Here is a 25,567-nt window from a genome sequence, read left to right as displayed (position 1 = left end):
GTAGCCAAGCCACTACCAGTTTGGAATCCCCTTCGATAATTAGCTTTCTAACATTCATGATTCTAGCCCTTTGCACCCCTTCCGTAACCACCATTACTTCCACTTGTAGTGAATCATCCTCACCTGCTGGGCCTGAAAATATTGCAAGCACTTAACCATCCTCATCCCTGAATACATCTCCAATTCCTGACATGCCCGGGTCCCAAACTGCTTCCGTCAAAGTTAAGCTTGATAAATCCACTTTCAGGAGGAGACCAGGTAGGATAATAGGCTGTTTATTGACATTTGAATCCGCCACCTCCTTCCATTTTCTAATAATGTCATCAGTGGAGATATGTGAGAAGCTTTCTAAGGAGATTCACAAACTAAAACTGGGTACTTATTCTCCACTAAAATGTCACAAACCTCCTTCCATTTTCTAATAATGTCACCAATGGAGATATGTGAGAAGCTTTCTAAGGAGATTCACAAACTAAAACTGGGTACTTATTCTCCGCTAAAACCTGTAAGCTATAAGCCTATAACAAAGACTTGAACCTCAAAATTCTCATAATGAGTTTAAATATTCCAAAGTTGGGTCAGGCATAGCTTGGTTATTGGTCAGATGTAATAGAGGTATATCTCTTTTTTCTTTTTTTTTTTTTTTGCTTTTTGCTTTCTTTCTTGCATGGCTTTTTGTGGTAGCTAATATATACCGTCATTAGTGCACAGATTGTTTTGTTCCTGTTAACAATCCCTTCCTTTAACAGAACACATTTGGAAACACTGTACCTAAGTGCATCAGTCACCAATGCCCCATTCAGCGATGAATTAAGGTAGAACATATATATGCTGTTAGAGAATAAAACCTATTCAAGAACTTCACTTAACAGCTTAAGCTTTTAGGTTGACTCGTTCTTTGAGATGGTATCAGAGCCACTTTGACCAAGTGGTCTAGTATTCGATTCTCGTACCCCATTATAATTAATTAAGTTTCAGCACGATGTATGGGTGGGCCTGTGCTGTCCACGCTTCAAGCCCAATGGGATTTCGTGTGAGGGGGCATGTTAGAGAATAAAACCTATTCAAGGACTTCACTTAACAGCTTAAGTTTTTAGGTTGAATGGTTCTTTGAGATATGCAAACCATATTTCTGTCTCCATGGGTACATAATTTAATGTGACAATGAATTTTAATCAAACATATTAAGTGGTATATCACCAGAAATATAACCTGACAGTGCTCCTCAGATAATGCTTGATTGGAACGAATTATTTGATGAAGGTCAGTGTCCATCAGCTCATATGCAATATAAACATCATTAAATGCCTCCCGTTGGGGTGGTGGTATTATATCTCGGATCGCCACAACCTGTATGACAGATACAAGAGCCATCAGTCCCAACTAGATTATCATATTGAGTTGTGTGAATACATTGTAACCACTAAATTTCACTTCAATAATATAAAAGTGGGAAATAGAGATAACCAGAATTAGCTATTGCAATGAGAAATACTTCATTCTAAACCAAAGAGAAAGACTACACCAGTAAGGAGTGTTATAAGACACTGATGCAAGTTCTTATAAGAAGATTTTAAGCAAGTCCCAATGAAAGAAATTGAAGAAAAGGGTCAAGTAAATACTTGCAGAATGCATCGTCAACTGGAAAAGAAGTGAGTGTTTGACCAGTCAAATGTAGTTTCATTTGGCTGAAATTTGGAGGCATTAAAGTACACTTGCAGAACTCCAATACTGTAGAATTTTAGCAAAATCCAACATGTGAAAGTGCCCCAGCTAAAAACTTTAAGTTGGCTGGATTTTGTGTTCTGCAAGGCATGGTCAAAGTCCTACTCAACAAGTTGATTAGCATTTATAGTAATTTTTGCCATCAAAGTCCTACTCAACAAGTTGATTAGCATTTATAGTAATTTTTGCCATTACTATTTATTGTAAAAGACGACTTACCAGTTTTAGTAACTCTGGGATTCTTCTGTTTAGTGCAATGTTCTGAAAATCATAGTCTTACCATAAATCGTAGAGGTTTGAATCAAATTGCATCATAAATTGTAAGATTTATTCTAAAAATTGTCAAAAAAAACTATAAAAATACTAAAAGCCCTCAAAAATTAGGAAAAAGAATGACTTTGTAATAATTTTTAGCCTATAGAAATACATAAATAGGCAGTACTACTGTACCAGTAGACTGGTAGTGTTAGGAACCTGCCTAACTCAGGGCTCTTCGAGGGGCCAACCTCCTGAATTCTTGGAAGAAGAGAGAGGAAAGAGAAAGAGAGAGAGAGAGAAGGTTTAATGCTGAAAGAATCAATGTCCTATTCCCTTTTCTGCTCTACTACTTATAATTTTACAATCTTGATTGTTACAGTTGTTACAAGGCAGTTGTTACAAGTGGATGGCAGTTGTTACAAGTGGCTGGTTAGTTGTGCTGATGTGGCCTCCTCTAGTAAAACTGATTAACTGCCTTCTGTTGGTCTGTTCCAGCAGTCTTGACAATCCCCCCTTCCTTTAGAGCGACCTTGCCCTCAAGGTCTAATGTAGGAAATTTTGATTGCAGATCTAAGTAGGATTCCCAGGTTGCATCCTCTTCCGGAAGGTTAGACCAAACAACTAATGCCTCTGGTAGGACTCTGCCTCCCCGGCGCACCCATCTGAAATCAATGATGTGGGCTGGCTCAGTCTGCACTTGTACTTCTTCTGAAAATATGGGAAGGGTCGCACTTGTAATGACTCCTGACTTCGGCCCCTTCTTCAGTAAGGAGATATGGAATACAGGGTGCAGTTTGGATGTTGCCGGAAGGTCCAGTTTGTAGGCCACTGATCCTATTCTCTCCAGGATTTTAAATGGGCCAAAATAGCGCGGGCTGAGTTTGTTCCACTGTCGGCTTGCAACTGAAATCTGCCTGAAGGGTTGTAATTTGAGAAACACCCAATCGCCTACTTCGTATTGGACATTCTTGTGGTGTTTATCATAGGTGTGCTTCATCCATTGCTGTGCCTGTAAGAGATGATGTCTCAGTTCCCTTAGCACCTCATCCCGTTGTGTTAGCTGTTCTTCAACGCTACTGTGGTGGTTCCTTTTTCATAAGGAAGTAGAGGGGGAGGGTCCCGACCATATAAAGCTCTGAAGGGTGTCATCCCCGCAGCGCTATGGAAAGTGGTGTTGTACCACCATTCGGCCCAGTGGATCCACTTCCCCCATTGTCTTGGTCGATCTCCTGCGAAGCATCTCAGATATGTTTCGAGACTCTTGTTAATCGCCTCTGTCTGTCCATCAGATTGGGGGTGGTAGCTAGTTGACTTGAATAGTTTAACCCCGTGTAGGCGGAAAAGCTCAGCCAAGAAACGGCTCATAAAGATAGGGTCCCTGTCTGATACAATTGAGCTGGGGAGCCCATGTAGGCGCACAATTTCCAGGAGGAATAATTCAGCAACTGTGGCTGTTGTAAATGGGTGTGATAGAGGTAGGAAATGACTATATTTTGTCAGTCTATCTACTACCACAAGGATAACTATTTTGCTGGCAGAAACGGGCAATCCCGTGATGAAATCCATTGATATATCATCCCAGACTTGGGTTGGTATTGGGAGTGGTTGCAAGAGGCCTGCTGGTGTTGTAGTGAATGACTTGTTTTGTTGGCATACTGCACACCCGGCTATGAAGTTCTGGATAGATGTACGCATGCCTTTCCAATGAAATTGTGTGGCGATGCGCTTTTGTGTTAGTAGGATGCCGGAGTGGCCACCCGTGGGTGAGGCATGGAATAATTCCAGGAGCTTCCTGAGATGAGCAGAGGCTGTCGGGATTTCCAGGCGTCCTTTGAAGAAGAGTAGATCATTCTTAATTGTGTGCCCGGGGTGCAGTGAGGGATTTGCCAATACTTGGGCCTTCAACTGCTGTAACTCCTTATGGGATTGGGCTTCTTTTCGCAGTAGATCCAGGAGTGGAGAAGTTGGGGAAGATACTAGTAACTGAAATGACTGTGGGTGCCATGAGAGGGCGTCCACCGCTCGGTTAGCAGCCCCTACTTTGTATTCAATTCTATAGTCGTACCCCAGTAGCTTGGATATCCAGCGTTGCTGTTCCGGGGATAGAACCGATTGATCCAATAAGAACTTCAGACTTTGATGGTCGGTCCAAATTGTGAACCGTCTACCGATCAAGTAGGATGGCCAACGTTGGACTGCTAAGACTATTGCTATTAATTCTCGCTCATAAACTGATTTGGCCCACTTTTGTGATGTTAAGGCCTTGCTGAAAAAGGCTAGTGGTCGCCCCTCTTGCATGAGAACAACCCCAACACCTTGACCGGAGGCATCACACTCAATGATGAAATCTTTTGTGAAATCGGGCAGTGCTAATGTTGGAGGGCTCGCAACTGCCTGTTTCAATTGCTCAAAAGCTTGTTGGGCCTGGTTTGACCAGTTAAAAGCGTCTTGTTTCAGCAATTGGGTCAATGGGGTAGCTATTAGGCCGTAGTTTTTGATGAAGCAGCGGTAGTATCCGGACAGTCCCAAGAAGGCCCTCAATTCTTTCACACATTTGGGTTGCGACCAGCCCAGTATACTGAAGATTTTATCTAGGTCAGCCGCTACAGTCCCCTTTTCTACAACATGTCCCAAGTAGTGAACTTGGTTTTGTCCAAAGGAGCACTTGGACTCTTTAGCGAACAGCTGGTGGGCCTCAAGTGTTGCAAGGGTGACCTGATGATGGTTCAGATGTTCCTCCCAATTGGGGCTGTAGACCAATATGTCATCAAAGAAAACAAGGATGAACTTACGTAAATATGGCCGGAATATGTCATTCATCAATGCTTGAAATGTGGTTGGAGCATTGATCAGCCCAAATGGCATGACCCGGAACTCATAGTGGCCATCATGTGTCCTGAAAGCCATTTTGTGAACATTTTATCCACCAAGACTTGAGTTATGAAGTTAAGGGAGTTGCCACTGTCTATGAGGATTGACACTTGGCGTCCTAGGATCAGCCCTGCAACTCTCATTGTCTGAGGGGACGCAAGTCCCGTAAGGGCTTGTAAGGATATTTCAGGCGTGCCATTGGATTGTATTTCCCACCTTGGTTTAGATTCTCCGCAACCGGTGATGTCGTCTTCCTCTTTGGCATCTGTTTGGAGGAGAAACGCTTGTTGTTTCTTGCAGCGATGGCCCGACCCAAATTTCTCTTTGCAGTTGTAACAGAGACCTTTGTCTCTGTGGGCTTGCATCTCTGCCCAGGTCAGCCGTTTGAAAGGAACCAGTGGGCCTGGGCCCAGTACTCCTTCCTCCTTGTCTGGTGTTGTCGTCCTTTCTTGCTCCCTTCTTGCTCCGGGACCCCATGGTCGCTGCACCTTTCTTGCTTGACTGAACTTGTCCTCATACAATCTGGCTAGTGTTGCTGCATTGATGACCGAAGTGGGCTGCATCGCTTTCACTTCCAGTCGTAGTTCTTCTTTTAGGCCGCCGACGAAGCTTCCCACCAACGCCTTCTCCGTCCACCCTTGGACTCTCATGGCCAGCCTTTCGAACTCCATCTGGTATTCTTTTACTGATCCCACCTGTCGCAGCTTTGCCAAACTTTCATCAAGATCTTCGAACCCAGATGATCCAAAACGGACAGTCATGGCATCCGTGAAGTCTGCCCAGGTTTGACGAGGGTGCCCCCTTCGGTACCATTGAAACCAGAGGATAGCCTCCCGTTCAAGATGCGCAGAAGCCAGAGCTACCCTATCTTGCCCCGGTGTTTCATGGTAATCGAAATACCTTTCGGCTCTGAGAATCCAGGGAGTTGGGTCGCCGCTTGAGAAGATGGGGAAGTCGATTTTGGCTATTCTTGTTGCTGCCCCTGTTGTGCGGCTGTTTTCATTGCTGCACTCTTCTTGGCTTCCTCTATCAATGTTCGTTGCCCCCTGCTCCAGTCGAAGGAGGAGAGCAGTGAAGCCTTCCTTTATTTCTTTGAGATCTGAAGACATTCGATGGATCTCTACCTCCATCTGATCCACTCGGGTGTCTACTGACGTGTTTCTTGTGTTGGTCATGCTGGCTCTGATACCAAATTGTTAGGAACCTGCCTAACTCAGGGCTCTTCAAGGGGCCAACCTCCTGAATTCTTGGAAGAAGAGAGAGAAAGAGAGAGAGAAGGAGAGAGAGAGAGAGAGGGAGAGAGAGTTTAATGCCGAAAGAATCAATGTCCTATTCCCTTTTCTGCTCTACTACTTATAGTTTTACAATCTTGATTGTTACAGTTGTTACAAGGTAGTTGTTACAAGTGGATGGCAATTGTTACAAGTGGCTGGTTAGTTGTGCTGACATGGCCTCCTCTTGTAAAACTGATTAATTGCCTTCTGTTGGTCTGTTCCAGCAGTCTTGACAGGTAGTGAGTTTGACAATTACACCACTTTCATAAATCATAATTCAATAGATGCCATGGATATGATCAAGTTCAACTTCAAATTTAAGCAATAAAAAACTATATCCTTAATTGTATTGCTATTTGATATCTATCTATCACCATGCTTCTCCTTGCTCCAAAACCCCCCTTCCTGCATTCTCCTTAATTCTCTCCCTTCCCCTTCCCACCACCCCCAATAAGCCAAAGTCACCAGACTCTCCCTCTCTATTCCCAACCCAACTACCTAAAAATATTCCTAGAATCTCTCTCCCAAGATATCTCCTCTAAGCCATTAGGAACATATCATGTTACCCCACTCCCCAATCAATTCCTAAACTCTCTCCCCCCGATCTATATCTACTCTCTCTCATTTAAAATATTTATATTAATTAATAAATAGTTAAATATGGCTAGTATTTAATCCAACCCATATTCAATGAGTATTAAATACTGTTATTACCAAAAGGTTAGTAAATTATCAAAAAATTATAGCAACAAGCTTCCTCCTTTATAATTTGTAAGGGTTCTTCCCCTGCTTTGTACATCTTCTCATGTACCCCCTCTTTATTTATTTAATGAATTCTGGTTAAATTTTCTCAAAAAAAATTATCAAAAATTAAATATTGTTATTAATACGGTTAATAAATTACCAAATTTTAATAAATATTGTTATTAGTTAACTCATCATGACTTTTTAAAGTATTTTCGGTAAATATTGTTATATTCATGTTAATTAACAACATTTTATAGAAATTGAAATCTCTTTAACTACATGTAGACCTGTTCACGAGCCGGGTAGGGCTGGGTCGGGTTCAGGATGCTTTGTCTATGTATTAACAATATGTATTCAGGCCCGAGCTCGAGCCCAGCCCGACCATTGGGCCTAGGTCTTGAGCCCGAGACCGGCCCTCATATAAAGCCCAGAGCCCGGGCCCGAGCCCGAGCCCAGCCAGAAATTTGAAAATATAATTTTTTTTCATTTTTTATTCAACAAAACAAGTGTTTTATTTATATTAAAAACCCTCAAAACTCAAAAATAATAAAAGATCTCACTATTACTTGAAAAAAGAGAAGAGGAACAAAGAAACAATATTGTATATATATTTTTTATTAAATAAAATATGTTTTTTATTATTTAATATATATTGTCAAGTTAGACTCAAGCTCAAGCCAGATATTTTTTAGAAAGCCCGAGCCCACAAGCCTAAAATTGTGTTCAAGCCCGACTTAGAATGGGTTGGAATAGGTCTAACTACGGGGAGGGGACAGGGAGGGGATGCCCCGCCCCGAACCCGGCTTATTGTCATTCCTATATAATTATTAATTATTAGTGAAACTAATTAAAATGTTAGCTTTTGTAATTATTTTTATTTTTTAAGGTCAAACAAAATTTCATTTAAAATTAATGAAAATAATAACAATTATTAAAATTACTACAAATGATTAATAAAATAAAGTTTATTAAAACATATTTATTCGTATTAAATTAACAATAATTATTTTCTCTAAATCAGAATTAAATAAAAATGCAATTATTAAAATATTAACAATAACTTTGAATAATTTTAGTTAATCGACAACAAATTTTGATTATTAATTTATCAATTAATTAATAGTAAATAAAATTATTCAATCCTTCAGATTTTCCTGTGCATTGCACGGGTCCCCGCTAGTATAATTATATAAATATGAGCTTTACACAGCATCATGTTCATGTCTTCACTCTTCATCCCCAAGGCTCAACAAAAAAGAACTAAAAGGTTATCTAATATTCTAATTCCTAATGTTTCATCTTTCAAGTTTCAATAATTAGTTAAATCATCAATACAAGAACATGAAAATTTGAGTCTTTTCAAGTTTCAAGTTTCAATAATTTGAGTCTCACACACGTCCAAGAACATGATAATTCAACAAAATACACACATTAAATCATCAATACAAGAATGCAATAGTGAAACGGTGCAATTAAAGAAATTAAATTCTGAAATCTAATAATTTTTTTGGTAACTAATACCATTGCATAATTGGGCATAACTCATAATCACATTCCATTGACATAAACAGTTAAACAACCAAAGAGATGCTATGTGGACAAGTATAATAAATTATAAATCTAGCCAAATTATAAGCCTAACCACATCCACATCCACTAAACCAGCATAAATAAAGATTTACAGACTGAAGCTAACAAAGAAATCCTCACTGAAACTAACCACATCCACATCCACATCCACCATACCACTGAATTTGGGTCTTTTAGCCAGTCCACTACCACCTTGGAGTCCCCTTCACTCACCAGGTTTCCCAAATCCATCTCCTTTGCAATCTGAACACCTTGTAGGAATGCAAACAGTTCAGCCCTTATAGTCTCCATTCCCCACCAGCCCTGAAAAAAGTGCTACCAGATTCCCTTCCCTATCTCTTATGGCCCCTCCAATTCCAGAAGGACCTGAATTGCCTTGACTACTTCCATCAAAATTTAATTTCAAAAACCCTTCACTGGGAGGTACCCATATCAACCTTGTTTTAGCCTTCTGTAGTGAACTAGAAGCCACTGATAACAAGTTCTTCCAAATATCATCAAAGGAGAACTGTTTAAACAGATCCAACGTTGGTAGCCAATGTATAACTCTAGTCAATACACAGTCCATAATTTCTGTTTGCTTCTCTGCTTCTCTTGGAAAATCCTAGCATTCCTTTTATCCCATAAGGTCCAAATCATTGCTGCTCTATCTACATATTATTCTCCCCCTTCTCTTTGGCCACACAAAGGTAGATGGATCAAACAGCATCTTAATCTCCATTGGCATGTTCCACCTACACCCAAACAAAGAGAAAAACCACTTCCAAATATCTACAGCAAAGGAACAGGAGATTAGTAAGTGGTAACAAGATTCACCATCAGATTTACATAGAGTGCACCAATTCGAGGAAATACACAGCAAAGGCCTCTTCCTTTACAGGTAATCCAGAGTGTTAACTTTCCATAAGCCACTTCCCAAACCAATTGACACCAAACTTCCTTAGCAGTAAAGGAAAAAGGGATAGGGGACTAGCAAAGAGCATTAAAAAAAGAGGCACAGTAAAAGAGACCTTTAGAACTTGGGCACCAAACCCTTCTGTTCAGTTTAGGAGGCTCTAAGCAAACTCTTTCAAAAAAAAACAACAGCTCTGACAAACAGGTGACTTCTTCATCCCTCAGTCCCCTTTGAAACCCAAAATCCCAATTAGAACCCAAAGGCAAAATAGGAGGTGTTAAAAAGTTTGAGATACTCTTGTTTTTATACAAGGAGATGGAAATGGAATACAAAGAAGGAAACAAATCCTTTAGAGGCCAGTCCCGCAACCAAATGTCTTCCCAGAAGTGAACTAAATTACTTGAACAAACATGATACCTAATAAACCTGAGAAAATGAGGAAGGATGCTACGGATTGCTTTCTAAGGTGCTGCCAAAGTAGCCCGATGTGATACACCAGCATCTCAACCACTCTCCAACCTCCCATGAATACTGTCCACCACCTCATGTCACAAGCTTTCCCTCTCTAAAGGCCATCTCCATAACCACTTCCCTAATAGAGTCATATTCTTCTTTCTTGCATTCCCAATTCCTAAACCACCTTCTTTTTTACTTTTACACACAATCTCCTACTTAACTAGGTGGTATTTTTTAGACTCTACTGGTTCCCAAAGAAAATCCCTCATAATCTTTTCTAATTTCTTTACTTCCCTTGGTGGAATCCTAAACACAAAAGGAGGAAATCAGTTGGAGGCAAAAATCTAGGTGTAAGTGGCTAAGGGAGGGAGACAGAAACACAACGTTTTTCCGTTCAGTGGCAAATGGAAGGAGAAAGAAGAATTACATCTCTAACTTGGAAGTTGATGGAGCAGTCTTGTCTCACCCGGCTGAAATTGCAAAGGCCCTAGTAAATCACTTCAAATCTATTTTTAGAAGGCCTATGAATGAGAGATTGTGGTTGGAGGGTTTGGACTGGCTGACTCTTAGTGCAGAGAAGAGAGAGTGACTAGAAAAAAGATTCGATATGGAGGAGGTAAAGGAAGCAGTTTTCTCTATGGATAGGACAAAAGCTTCGGGTCCAGATGGGTTCACAATGGCCTTTTACCAGGATTGTTGGGATATCTTGGAGAATGATCTTGCTTCGGTCTTTGAGGAGTTCCACAGGAGGGGTGTGATAAACCCGGGATTGAACTCAACTTTCATTGCCTTAGTCCCAAAGAAGAAAGATGCCTCCCAACCAAAAGATTTTAGACCTATTAGTCTGGTGACTAGCTTGTACAAAATCATTGCTAAGGTGTTGTCTCTCAGGATAAAGAAGGCGCTCCCCTCTATTATTGCACCCAACCAAAGTGCTTTTGTGGAGGGAAGACAGATCACCAATCAGATCCTCATTGCAAATGAGAGCTTGGAGAGCTTTAGAAAGTCAAAGAAGAAGGGAGTGGTCTGCAAATTGGATCTGGAGAAGGCTTTCGACTTGGTTGATTGGTCATTCTTGATGGAGGTGTTGAGGAGTTTTGGTTTTGGTGACAAGTGGTGCAAGGGGATCTGGGGCTATGTTAGGACTTGCTATTATTCTATCCTGGTGAATGGGACTGTGGTGGACTTCTTTCCGGCGTTGAGAGGCCTAAGACAAGGAGATCCTCTTTCCCCTTTTCTTTTCACCCTTATTGTTGATGTGTTTGGGCGATTGATCCATAGAGCAAACTCGAGGAATCTGATAAGAGGGTGGAGAGTAGGAAGGGAGGAGGTTCCCTTAACTCTTCTTCAGTTTGCAGATGATACTATCCTTTTCTATGAAGGAGGGAACCTCAGTTGGATCCGGAATCTAAAGTTGACAATACAACTTTTTGAGCAGATTTCTAACCTCAAGGTAAACTTCGACAAGAGTTGTGTGGCGGGAGTGAATGTGAACGAAAGAGACCTAAGGGAATCTGTAGAGGAGCTAGGTTGTGCTATTACGGATTGGCCCCTGACTTACTTGGGCCTCCCTTTAGGAGATAATCCTACGAGTGTCAGCTTTTGGGCTCTGGTAGTGGAGAGGTTTGAGAAGAGGCTAGCGGCTTGGAAGAGGAGTTATCTTTCTTTAGGTGGAAGAGTCTCTCTCATTAAATCTACCCTAGCTAACCTTCCTGTTTACTTTCTGTCAGTGTTTAAGATCCCCTCAAAGGTTTCAAACCTTTTGGAAAAATTAATAAGGAACTTTCTCTGGGAGCCTGGAGAGGAGAAGAGAGATCATAGGGTGAGTTGGGAGGTGGTCTCTAGGTGTAAAACAATAGGAGGTCTAGGGATTGGTAATTTCAAGAAAAGGAACATGGCTCTTCTTGGGAAGTGGTTGTGGAGGTTCTCTTTGGAAAGGGATAAATTGTGGACTAAGATTGTGGCTAGCATTCATGGGTTGGAAGACAATGGCTGGGATCCTGGAATCTTGGCAAGGGCTTCAGCAGCTTCTCCTTGGAAATCCATCCACAATCTGCTTCCAGTTTTCTCCCCTTGGATCAGGTATGGTCTAAACTCTGGTAACCAAATAAATTTCTGGGAACATCTTTGGGTCGAGGATTCTCCTCTGAAAGACAAGTTTCCTTCCTTGTATGCTCTTCCAGACTAGAAAAATGAACCCATTTCTTCTTTCTTAGTCCCTTCAGCTTCCACTTCGGGCTTTGGTTGGAACCTTGGCCTGCGTAGGGCAATTAGGGATACGGACTTGGATAGCCTGGTAGCTCTGCTAGCCTCCCTTGAGGGTGTCTTCCTAAACCCTGCTAAGGAAGACACCAGATTTTGGACCCTTTCTAGCTCTGGTACCTTTTCTTGTGCTTCTTTCTTTGAAACTTTAACTCAGCATCCTACCCCCCTGGGGTTGTCCTTTCCAGTTAAGGAAATTTGGAGCAGACCTATTCCTCCTCGGGTGGGGTTTTTTTGTTGGGAAATTTTCCTGGAAAGAATCAACACTTTAGACTTACTCCAAAGAAAGAGACCCAACTATTGTTTACTTCCTAATAGATGTGCTCTTTGTAAAGTTGATGGGGAATTTGGCTACCACCTCATGGTCTCTTGTAAGGTTGCTAAATCTGTTTGGGAGTGGGTTTTCTCCCGTTTTGGGTGTTCTTGGTATCCTCCGAAGACTGTCCAAGGTTTGTTTTCCCCATCTCTTTTCAGTTGGCCTAAGAAGCGAGGGAAGACTATGTGGAGGTGTATTAGGGCAGCGATTTGCTGGTCTTTGTGGGAAGAAAGAAACTCACGCATATTTTCTGACAAGGAAAAAACTCTGGAAGACTTGTTAGACCGAATCCTTATAAGAGCGGTCCACTGGCTAAAATCTTTGGAGTCGTTTTCAGATTGTCCTATGGATGACTTGCTAAGAAACTGGAAAGAGATTGCTTCCACTGCAAGATGCAAGAGGACTCTTTGTCCGTTCTGGTCCCCTCCCCCCTCGGGCTTTATAAAGCTGAATTTTGATGGCAGCAGTGTAAGGAATCCAGAGCCCTCTGGGATCGGAGGAGTCTTCAGGAATGAGGAAGGGATTGTTACTGCTTTATTCTCTGGCCCTATTGGAGAAGGTGACTCTCTTAGGGCTGAGATCCTTGCAGCGCTTGAAGGAATCCGAAGAGCAAAAGATCTAAATATTAGCCATTTGATTCTGGAAGGTGACTCGAAGGTGGTGGTTAATTGGTTGAAGACAGAGGATAGTGGTTTGTGGAACTTTAACAATGAGAAAAAACAGTTCTTATGGCTGGGTAGGGACATAGAGATTCAGTACAACTGGGTGAAGAAGAGTGCCAACTCATTTGCGGATGGGTTGGCCAAGCAAGGAGTGACTAGGGAGGTTGTTTTCTGGGCTAGTTTTTAATTTTCTTTGCTTTCCCTGAGTTTTCTGTTTTTTGGGGAGCTAAGTTATTTTATCTCCCTCTGTATTCCTTTCCCTCTATTCTCTTAATTTAACGAAATTGATGTTATTGATCAAAAAAAAAAGTAGATTGGTAGGTTAGCCAAACTTGATCTTATTAGTGCGATCCTACCATCCAACGAAATACAGTTCTTCTTCCAAGTCCCCAATCTCTTTTCACATCTTTTTACAATTGGGTTCTAGAATCTACTTTCCTTAAGGTTGGCTCCTAAAGGAAGACCTAAATATGTTAACAACCAAGGGGTGATAGGACACTCTAAGCAGCCCACTACCAAGTTTAAGTCATTGTCCTCCATCTTAACCCCTTCTATGCAACTCTTATCGAAGTTGATTTTCAGATTTGAGATCCCTTCAAACTTCTTGATCAGTTCTTTTAATCTCCTCACCCTCCTAATATCGCCCCCTTCACAAAATATTATGATATCGTCTACAAATTGGAGGTGAGTAATTGGAACATTGTTTCTGCTCACTGTCCAGCCCTCCCTAACCTCATCTTCCCTATTAACCTTAAAGAAGAGTCTACTAAACACATCAGCCACTAATGTAAAAAGGAAGGGTGCAAGAGGATCCCCTTGCCTTGGTTCTCTACAAGCTGAGAAGAAGTCTTTCACCACTCCATTAACAAGGATAGAAAAGTGACAAGACCAAATACAACCAAACACCCAATTGCATCATCCCCCCCCAAACCCATAGTATTGCATCACCTCTAATAAGAATTTCCATTCCACCAAGTCATATGCCTTTTCTATGTCCAACTTGCAAACAAAACCTTCCTTTTCGGATCTCTTCATTTCCTTTACATAGTACACATTCATTGGCTATTAGCATTTGGTCAATTATTTGTCTCCCTTGAATAAAAGCTCCTTGAAACTTACTTATGAGGGAGGGTAGTACCACTTTAATACTCAAAGACAAGACCTTAGCAATTATTTTGTAGATATTGGTCACCAAAGTAATGGGTCGAAAATCCTTAGGTTGGCTAGCGTCAAGTTTTTTTTTGGAATTAAAGCCAGAAAAGTTGCATTAACTCCATGGCCAACAATATGTGTATTCGAGATTCAAGAATTCTCTAGAGACTTCAAATAATTCATCTTTCACCACTTCCCAATAATCCTGATAGAAAGCCATTGTAAAACCATCCAAACCCAATGCTTTAGATCTGTCCATAGAAAAGATTGCCCTTTTTATTTCTTCTTCCTCAAAACCCCTTTCTACCCACCTTGCTGCCTCTTCTTCTAATAAAGGCCACTCTATCCCTTCTATGTTCAACCTTTCTCCCAAAGGGCTTCTATAAGAGGATTGGAAATGGTCCACAAAGATCCTAGTTATCTTATGGAATAATGAAAACATAATGTGGGGCAAAAATAAGATGGAAAAAAATGGGGATGAGCCCTTGTTTTGCATCAAAAAAAGAGGAACCATATAAGAAGTTGAAGCCCCTTTTTTGCATAATAAAAGGGGAAAATGAAATAGGGCAAGGCCTATGTTTGCATGCAAAAGAAAAAGATAAAAAAAAAATATGCTAAAAAAGGAAAATGCAACAGGGTGGAGCCCGTGTTTTCATTGCAAAAAAAAATCATGCAAAAACAAAATGAAAGAAATGTTTTGCATCAAAAGAAGAAGGGTTGGACCTTACCCCTTTCATCTACAACTAAAAAATAACAAAAATTAAAAAAAAAAGGAAAAGGAAAAAAAATCCCTTACCTTTCATGCAAAAAAGCAAAAGAATGAAAGAAATGGGGTGCAACCCCTGTTTTAAAGAAGAAGAAGTGGGGCAGAACCCCTGTTTTGGTCAAAGGAAGAAGAAATGGGATGGAGCCCCTGTTTTGTGTCAGAAGAATAAGAAGAAGAAGAGAAATCAGAAAAGATAACAGAAATCAGGGAAAAAATAAAAGAAAAACTGTTACCTATCATGCAAACAAGGAGAGAAGGGTTGGAGCTTCAATGGATGAAGGTTCCGTCTCTTCCAGTCTCCCGCCCAAGAATTTCCATCGATAGTAAGCCTCTTTCAATTGACTAAAGAGGCTATTTAAGTTATAAAAACAAAATGGCAATACTGCCCCTTGATGTAAATGTGCAGCTTTTAAAAAGTGGAGAATCAAATGGTCTTTTGTCTTAAATTATGTTTTCAGTTCCAATCGTTTAAATCGGTTCCAAATCATGATTTACAATTAGAACATAAATCACACGACTAATTAAAGACCAATTAGTACATGTGATTTGAATTGTTTTGGGGCTGATTCAATATGAATCTTATGATTTAAATCGTGAATCGCACAATTTTAAAAACATCGGTTTAGTAGAATTAGGGAGTTATAGTTTGTCCTAGTTTCGAATTTTTGTTTGATGTTTGAATAAACATGGGAATTAGAAGTAGGACTTGAAAGTTAGAATCCGAACATGGACTTGTTTGGGCTTGCTCAATGGGCTAAGCCAACATGCTTTAAAATTTGCAAAATTTAACTAAGGTGTACCAAGCTTGCACCTTTTCAAAGGGGCTACTCCTGGGACTTGGTGAGACACAAGCCTTAAAACCACTGACATAGACATCCTAAGGTTTTGTGAAATTAGTGTAAATCATTAATTAATTATTGTGGAAATAGAGAGATGAGAATGTGGGGAACAGTAGGATTGTAGAGGGTGTTGAAGATCTAGGAATTGACCAAGGAGAGGTTCATTTTATTTGGTGAAGGACAAGACATTCAAATATGAAGATACCATAAGTGTTTATTATGATAAGAAAGGGTGACACAAGCACTAGAGCTGCAAATGGTGTCCATTTATCTGAATTCAAATTTGAATTTGATCCCGTTAAGGGTGATCCGAATTCAATATGTTTATAATTGGATCCAACACAAATCCACCCCTATCTGTTTTGATTCGATTTAAATGTATATGCTTATGTATACTTAAAATTTATATTCTATCTATTAGTAAAGATGGTTTGTGATGATGCGCGATCTAGAAGCTCCTAGCTGGAAGATGACCTGGACCTTAGTCATGTAGCGAGATGGACCAAGCTGCAAGACAGAGGATTAGAGAACCTGGGGTAGCTAACCCGACAAGGTCGCTCCGATGCTTAAGTCAATACTAGGTTGAGCGAGCTAAAAGTTTGTATGCTAGTAAGCTAGTGAGCAAATAATCGCGCATACCCTGTGTCATTGGGGTTGGTGCCTTTATATAGGCATTGTTTGGCGTAGGCTTCACGCACCGCATCTGAGATTTCCGAGAGGTCGTGCCTTATCGGTCCGAAATCCTCAGAGGTAACCGCTGTGCATGTTGACCATCCTCCGAAGCATTCAGTACACGGGCCAACTTCAGAGAAACCTAGGAGTGTCGAGTATGCATGCTGAATTTGTCGGCGAGCACATCTCGCAGGTCACCGCCTGGTCCTCAATTAGGTCGGCAAGCCCTCGAGAGAGGTCGCGCCATGCGTCAAGGTCACTTCAGTCGGTGACGAGGTGCTATAGGTTGGCCCTGGACGAGGTGCTGCAAGCCGACCTAAGTTGTGGTCGAGGTCGCCAGGTCAGCGATAAAGGCAGGTAGCCAGGTCGGGGCGAAGACGAACTACGATCTAGGACTCCAAATCAATGCTTAGGTGGCATCTGGGTGTCATCCAGCTGTTTCGGGATGCCATGTGTCATGAGGTTGTTGGAGGGCCAAATCCGCCCTCATCAATTGCCCCCCACTCCCGAGCTTAAGGCAACTCGGCGAAGGGAGTAGATTGTTCCTTTGGCCCGGAATGACTGTTTGATGAGCTCGTAGTCGTTGGCGTCAATCCAATTTGCTCCTCAGGTCAGAAGAGTCCAAGTGTTTGCAACCTTACGCAGGACCTCGTAGTATTGGGGCACAAGAGCAAATTCATCCGCTCAAGGAGAGGTGGAACAGATACCCCAAGGACATCTACCTTATTAGGGATGCGACCATCAAGGGGTTTTGCAATCTGACTAAGTACCTCAAGAGCAAAGCTCATCATGTCGTCCTCAAGGAGTTTTGTGTGACTGCTTTATCAGGTTGCTCCACCTAGGTAGACTTCGACGCAGTGTCCCTCAAGCTGGTTTTCAAAAAAGTAGCTAGCAAATTCGATGCGGAGCTTGAAACCGAGGTGGAGGTCTACTGTGAAGAGATCGGCCAAGTTTGCGTCTTCATGGTCTAGTCTTTCCTTTGTTTCTCTTTCTTGTGCTAAATTAGTCTTCCTTCCTTCGCTTCTTTTTCTGTCTTTCTTTTTCTTTCTTCTAAACACCGATGAGGCTGAGGCGGAACGGTATGTACCCGACCTGTCTGCACACCGATGGGGCTGAATGCGAACTGCTTTTTTATTCCGCCCATGCCGAAGAGGCGACTGGGTCTTATGTTGCCCATGCCGAAGAGGCGATTGGGTCATAAGTTGCCCATGCCGAAGAGGCGACTGAGTCTTGTTCATATTTAGCGCCAAGGTCACTATTTGTTTGGCGTTGTGGCCCTTGGGCTCTGGTAGCGACTCATAGTCCACTCCCGATAATATTATTTAGCCGACATGCGGCCTGACCTCTCCGCCTAAGCGGGTGGTCATTCTGTAGTAACTTCTCATATGGTTGCTTCTACGTCACCCCATGGGATTATCTTCCTAGGTGAGTGCTTGCGAGACCACAACGTACATGTTCTACCCCCCCTTGTGAGGGCTGTTGATACATAAAGTTGTTTTCGGCGAGAGTCGGCAGTTTGGGGCCACGGTTGCACTACATCAGCCTCATAGTGACGCCGGTCATCCACTCCTATAAGAAGCCACTAAGAGCTCGACCTGCGGGGGTAGCACTACTGACTTTAGGTCGCCAGCTCGCACGGGAACCTTGGAAGGCTTGACCTGCAAGGGCGTCCATGCAATCCGTTGGCCGCCGGCTCCTGTGGGAGCCACAAAGAGCTTGACTTGTGGAGGCGACCTCGCGAAACGGGGCTGATGAGGCCTTGTCCTGGCTTATTGCTATTGAGGATGAGTTGAGATCATTTTGCTGCTATCTACATCGGTCTTCTCCCATGCTCAGATCTGGAAACTCATGCTTCACATCTCATAGAATTTCCACGCTTCAATCCCAGTGGGAACTGCTGATAGCTCTACCGCGAGGAGAGGGGCGTTCACATGCGGTAGCGGTATATTTATTTGGGGCACTAGGAATGCTAGGTTCGGCCTGAATTTGTCTGATTGTCACAGGGGAGTTCTCAAGGTTCATCACAAATGTTCTTGCCTCCCAGTAATTGATATTCGTTATGGATGTTGGTGCTGCTCAAAAATGCTTTTTAGTTCAAAAAAAATGAAAATTAGAGAGTGAAAACTTAAATTTTTAGAAGGCGAGATCTTAGCTTTCTGGAAGATGAGGACTTAGCTTTTTAGAAGGTGAGAACTTAACTTCTTGTAGCGTTTCCCACAGACGGCGCCAATTGATGATGCGTGATCTGGAAGCTCCTTGCTGGAAGATGACCTGGACCTTAGTCGTGTAGCGAGTTGGACCAAGCTGCAAGACAGAGGATTAGAGAACCCGGGGTGGCTAACCTGGCAAGGTCGCACCGATGCTTAAGTCAGTACTGGGTTGTGTGAGCTAAAAGTTTGTATGCTAGTAAGCTAGTGAGCAAATATATCGCACGTACCCTGTGTCATTGGGGTTGGTGCCTTTATATAGGCATTGTTTGGCGTAGGCTTCATGCACCGCATCTGAGATTTCCGAGAGGTCATGCCTTACCAGTCCGAAATCCTCGGAGGTAACCGTTGTGCACGTTGACCATCCTCCAGAACATTCGGTACACGGGCCAATTTCAGAGAAACCTGGGAGTGCCGGGGTATGCATGCCGAATTTGTCGGCGAGCACATCTCGCAGGTCACCGCCTAGTCCTCAGTTAGGTCGGCAAGCCCTCGAGAGAGGTCGCGCCATGTGTCAAGGTCACTTCGGCCGGTGACGAGGTGCTACAGGTTGGCCCTGGACGAGGTGCTGCAAGCCGACCTAAGTTGTGGTCGAGGTCGCCAGGTCAGCGATAAAGGCAGGTAGCTAGGTCGGGGCGAAGATGAACTACGATCTAGGACTCCAAATCATCGCTTAGGTGGCATCTGAGTGTCATCCAGCTGTTTCGGGATGCCATGTGTCATGAGGTTATTGGAGGGCCAAATCCGTCCTCATCAGTTTGAATGTTGTGTTTATTGGTTAAAGTTTCACAAAATTTATTTTCATCATATTTTGTTTGTAATATACAATATTTGAATCCAAAATAAATCTGACAGAAAAGATTCAATTTGAATCAGATATAAACAAACCAAACTCGGATCTACTTTATAGCCCATTCTATCCTTTCCATTTGCAGTCCTAACAAGCACATTGATAGTAGTAGAACAAGAGGAGCAGAAGATTGTATCTAAATTTAAGGAGTATAAAGAGTATTTAAGAAACATTAGAGAAAGAAATTTAGTCAATTATTGTTACAAAATGAAGTGCAAAGATAAAGACTGTTACGAAAACTTAGGTGGCGTTTGAAATAGAAGGCTTACATTTCTCTGTATTCATATCCTATCCTTTAAATGCGTTATGTTTAATGTAATATTTGATTAAGATAAATGAAGGATAACCCTTGAAAGGAAAAAAAAAAAAAAGGAGAAATGAGAGAACAACCACAGATTAGCAAAACACCTATAGTAGATTTCAAATATTAGGGATTCATAATTACATAGCAAGGAAATTTCTCTATAAATATAGTTAGTTTTGTCTCAATCAAATCAAAATTCAAAATCTTGAACAATGTGATAGCAAGAAGGAAAAAAAGAACAAATAGTAGTAATCACTCACTAACGTTTTCATGATCCATGTGGCGGAGGAGCTTTATCTCGCGTAGAGTCCTCTTACCATCAATTCTATTATCAAATGCATTCGCAATCTTCTTAATTGCAACTTGCTCGTTTGTCTCTGAATTCAAGGCCGAGCTGAAAGGAAGTATACATGGATAATGACAAAGTAGTCATTCTATTTTTATGTTAAGAGAATCTGAAGAGGTCATGAAGAGGAATTGGGAGAGGAGACGCGATACCATACGATGCCATATGCTCCCTTGCCGATGGGCATTATTGGAGGCTTGTACTTTGAGGTGATCTCGAATATGTTGCCGAATATGTTGTATTGTATGAACCGTCCACCGTGACTCAAAGTCATCGGAATACCATCAAATCCAGGTTGGGGAACTCCGGCAGCTGGAGGCGGCTCAGGGGGCGGAGCCGCCTCCGCCATCACGGTGTCAGAGGATTGAGCTGCGTCCATTGTTCCGTCAAAGCCCTAGAAAGTGGAATTGAGAAGTGCTCTCCCTCTCGAAGAAGCACCTCTTCGGCTCTTCCAATTTTCCGGAATATAGAATTGCTGCTCACTTCTCTGATGCTTTAAGTTTTAGGATAAATTAGACAAAACCCCCTTTGTTTCTGTATACTTACAGTTTAGCTCCTTTCTCCTAATACAGCCTGTTTAAGAAGTTACGAACTGATTGTTAGTTGTTAGTTCCCTCCATATTCTCTTTTTTTTTTTTTTCCAAGGCCTCGCTTTTCGATAAGTCAATTATTTGGATAAGTTTTTTCTTGAAAACATTTATCCAAGTGTCTTTTACCTATATTCTTTTATTTTCTAAGCAAATAATGTAATGACCATTTTAATCATAAAATTCTATTTATAAAAGGGGCATTTTTGTCACATTCAAGTGTTGACAATTTTTCCCTTAGGTGGAAAAGTTATTTACCCACCTTAGAGATGGATATTACTTACCCGATCCCCACATAAATCTGAAAAAAAAAAAAAAACATAGGGTTCTTTAGGGCTGTTCACAAGTCGGGTTTGGGTCGGTTTACTGAGATTTTTTCAACCAACCCGACCTGGTCGGGTTACCTGAAATTGAAACCGAAACCAACCCTGTGTTAAGCAAAACCGACCTGGTCGGTTTAAGTCAAATTGGATCGGTTTCGACTCTAAGTTCAACCATGGTAATAAATTGTTAGATTGGAGAAAGAAGATTGAAATTTGATTTAAAAAAGGACACCTAATTATATTAGAGAAAGAAAACTGAAATTGGTACGGGGCAGACCAAGTTAGAATAGAAGTTATCAAGAAAATAGAAAGTCAAACTGTATTAGAGAAAGAAGACTGAAATTTGTATATTTCAAGAAACCTTCTAATCTAAGTAAAAAATGACACCTAATTCTAATTGTAACTGGTTGCCTATTTGGTGTAAAAGACCATAAAAACTAAGATCCTTTGATTCTTTTCTTTAAACTTTTCCAAAAAAATTCCTTGTCGAGTTGTTTTACAATACTTGTCATTAATGTCATTCCTAACTAGAAGATTAGAAATAAAGTTAGGTTGTAACTATGATAGAGACAACTTAGTTAAGTAGGAACTAAGTAGGTTGTAAATACTAGCTAGGAACTAACTACTAACTACTAAGTCGGTTCGGTTCGGGTCGGTTTCAATTTTCACATATGAAAACCGAAACCGACCTGAACCATCAGTTTATGATTTTTTACAACCTGAAACCGACCGGTGCTGAAGAAAATCCGGCCGATTCAGGTTGGGTAAGTCTGGATTGGTCGGTTTGGTCGGTTGGTCGGGTTGAGTCTTCTTAGGAACAGCCCTAGGGTTCTTGGTCAATGGGAACCAAAATCCCATTGACCAACTTTCCCCCTCTCAAATACAAAAAAAAGAACACCCCCTAAGGTTGCATTTGTTTCCAATGCAAATGCAAATATGTACCATGCATTTTTTGTCTCATCCCAGTTCATGAGTGCAAAGTCGGTTCACGAGTTAGTATGGTTTTTGCACTCTTCTTGTTTGTTTGGAATTTATATAAATCAGGGCACAAAAAAAAAAGAACACCCCTAAGGCTGCATTTGTTTCCAATGCAAATGCAAATATGTACCATGCATTTTTTGTCTCATCTTGGTTCATGAGTGCAAAGTCAATTCACGAGTTAGTATGGTTTTTGCACTCTTCTTGTTTGTTTGGAATTTATATAATCAGGGCACAAATTTGTTGGTGTTTGTTTGAAATCGATGCAAACTATGAGAGCAAACATAAATGCTCTAACTACCTAGTGCGCTTTTCGGTCAAATAACCACCAGTCTATGTTCAGTAAAATCTGGACCATTCATTCTTATGAATTATGGGTCTTCACCCCATAATTCATTGTTCAGGCTTTGCTGTCGTGCCATCTTCACAATTCCTCTTCTCAGTATCTACTTCATTCTCACCACATTGTAGCCAATTCCTCTTCTCAGCATCTAACTGATGAAATGACAAAGCAAACAAACTCTCCCTTCAAGCTCTAAAAGATGTATGCATGTGGTTGCATTTTAGTAGAGTGAAGTCCATAGTTTTTCTTCTATTTGTTAGTATAAAAGGAAACAATTTCGTTGAATATCAGCCCATATATATGTTCATTTGTTAACGAATGTACTTTCGAAACATGGGTTGGATCTCCCTCAAATGAAGATGATGTAGACTATATGGGGAGACCCATATTTTGTTGAATATTAGTCCATATATCTGTTCATCTGTTAACAAATATGAGAATGATAACTATATCACTCCATGTCTCTATTGTATCTCATTCCCATTCCTATTCAATCCATTCACATTTCATTCATACATGAGATATTCTAACACGCCCTAAACAATCCATCCACATTTCCTAGTCAATCCATTCACATTTCATTGAAGGTACCCGTCAGCCTTCAAACAATGATACTTGATAATAGTTTGCATTCACATTTCCTAATCAATTCATTCACAAATCATTGAATGTCATGTCAGCCTTCAAACAATGAGACCTAATAAATATAAGTGATGAGATCAGTTTATCTGATCCGATAATGAATACATCAAAACAAGTGATGAAATGTGGTTCCTACTATAAGTGAACCATAACAGATGATAAAATCAGATCTGATAATGATAATGATAAGTGATCCTAAAATGTGGTTCATGCTCAATATAAGTGACCTGCTAATAATAATATGATAAAAAGGAATACATGAAAACAAACCCATGACCATAACAGAGGACAACAACCACACACACACACCTAGTGTTTAGTTGAGTTGCATTTGAACCATCCCTATCTCTCTCTTTCCCTCACACATCTCCCTCTCTCTTTCTCTCTCTCTCTCTCTCTCTCTCTCTCTCTCTCTATCTATCTATCTATCTATCTATCTATATATATATATATAGAGAGAGAGAGAGAACCTTCCAAATGATTTGGCTAATTAAACAACCCCCATGCCACAATCATAGTGAAGAATCCAATGATGCCTCCTATCATATATGGCCTAATTGTTAATGTGGATGGCTCTACAACCAACTTCTTAGAGGAATATGTTGTATCCAGTTGTACTTCACAATACTTATAGTATACATCTTCAACTTCTTCTCGACTGTTATATGAACAATAAGAATTCCCCCTAAATCCAGCAATTTGCTTTTGACACTCGGGCCATGAGTCATACACACCTGGCTTTCTCCCCTTGAACACAACATAGGATTTTTTCATCCTACACACCACATCATTGTGATAAGCTTATGTGAATATGTTTCAAAGAAACAGACAAATGATGACATACTGGAAACAAAGAGTTATAACAAAAAGTTCCATTATATCAATAAGTCAAAAGTATCAGTATAGAAGTAAGTAGTAAAAGAAGTGTTAAAAGCTACTATAGCTGCCACCAACTAGTTAATATGTTTTATCAGCAAGTGCATCAACCTAATTTTGGTTATAACAAAAAAGGGTAGAAGTGTCAAAGCTCCATTGTCTAAACTTCATAATAAGAGAAGAGGTACTACTGCATTCCACCAAAACTAGTCATCTTAGATATGATGGATAGGAATATCTAAGCCCTAAATGGCTTGTCCCTCGCAAGGAAAATTTTTGCTTCCTTCTCATGTTCCGGACTTGGATATAGGGCTGTTCATAAGAATGCCCAACCCGACCAAACCGACCAACCCGGATCGACCCAACCCGAGTTGGCCGGGTTTTCATCCGTACCGGTCGGTTTCGGGTTGGGCTCATACATAAACCAATATGTTGGGTCGGTTTCGCTTTTCTTGCGTGAAAACCGAAATCAACCCGACCCGAACCGAACTAGTATTGTACTAGTTTGGTAGTTCCTACTTCCTAGTTTGAGTAGTTTCCTAATTCCTACTAGTCTTCTACTTCTAGACTTCTACTAGAATTAGAACTCTAGAAGGCCCACTAGGCAATTACAATTAGAATTCAATTAGGTGTCCTTTTTTAGTTTTTTACCTAGATTAGAATTTAGAAGGTTTCTAATTTTTTATTTTATTAACCACTTTTGTCTTATCTTAAAATCTTCTATTCTCTAACTTGGTTGGTCCGCCCCCCTCATTCCCTCAAGCTCAACTGCTCAAGTCTCATTCTCAAAGTCTCAACTTCAGTCATTCAAAGGTTAGTATTTATTTATTTATTTTTTAATTTAATGCATGTTACAAGTTGATATATTTTATTTGTGTTTTGTTTAAGTTTAAGCTTTGAAAAAAATCCAATTAATGATGATATATTTGCACAAAAACTTCAGTTTTGTATGAAAAACCTAATCTATTTAAAATTTTAAGTATATATTTCAGTTTTAATTTAAATAAAGATATTTCAGTTTTACATAAAAACCGAAATATCTGAAAAAATTTATATCTAAAAAATATATATTCTGAAATATATGAGATATATATTTCTAGAAAATATATATTCCAAATTTCCAATATACTTTATTTGTATGTATATTTTTGTTTATATATATATATATTTTAAAATACATATTTCAGTTTTAAATATATTTCTAGAAAATATCTTAAAAATAAAAACTTCAGTTTTCAGTGATGATACTTGTATTCTTTACCTGAATTAAATTTAGATTTATCTTGGACTCTTGAATATCAAATTATCAACTAATTCAGATTTTATTCGGCTTTGTACATGAGCAAAACCGAAACCGACCAAAACCGACTCAACCCGACTCAAACCGACCAGGTCGGTTTGGCCGTCGGTTTCATTCCCACCTTAGGTAACCTGACCAGGTCGGGTCGGTTGGGAAAATCCCAATAAACCGACCCAACCCGACCCGTGAACACCCCTACTTGGATGTCATACCCTTCCAAGTCCATAACTTCCTTCCGTAAATGGTTTAAGAAATCCATCTCAGTCTCCACTGTAAGTGCAGATGCAATTTTTGACATTGTAATATTCATTCTATCAATTGCATCA

General features: G+C 40.6%; 1 protein-coding gene across 4 annotated transcripts in view; it reads right to left on the bottom strand.

Moving 5' to 3' along the window:
• Window positions 1-20,673, bottom strand: part of LOC104607225 (mitogen-activated protein kinase homolog MMK1-like) — a 96,635-nt gene extending 75,962 nt beyond the window's left edge. The window contains exons 1-3 of one of the 4 annotated variants that reach the window (XM_088900055.1): window positions 20,345-20,673; window positions 20,111-20,240; window positions 1,213-1,350 (exon numbers count right to left, since the gene is read on the bottom strand). In XM_088900055.1, the coding sequence (XP_088756181.1) occupies window positions 1,213-1,350; window positions 20,111-20,240; window positions 20,345-20,571 (495 nt within the window). In that variant the 5' untranslated portion in view covers window positions 20,572-20,673. Of the gene's footprint in view, window positions 1-1,200; window positions 1,351-20,110; window positions 20,241-20,344 lie in introns of all 4 variants that reach the window. The other 3 variants (XM_088900056.1, XM_088900054.1, XM_088900057.1) reach the window with 3 other exon arrangements.
• Between the last annotated feature and the right edge of the window lie 4,894 nt (window positions 20,674-25,567).

The sequence above is a fragment of the Nelumbo nucifera genome, chromosome 3 (assembly GCF_055504915.1).
Source record: "Nelumbo nucifera cultivar China Antique chromosome 3, China Antique-T2T, whole genome shotgun sequence".
NCBI lineage: Eukaryota > Viridiplantae > Streptophyta > Magnoliopsida > Proteales > Nelumbonaceae > Nelumbo > Nelumbo nucifera.
This window is presented reverse-complemented; position numbering and strand designations above follow the sequence as displayed.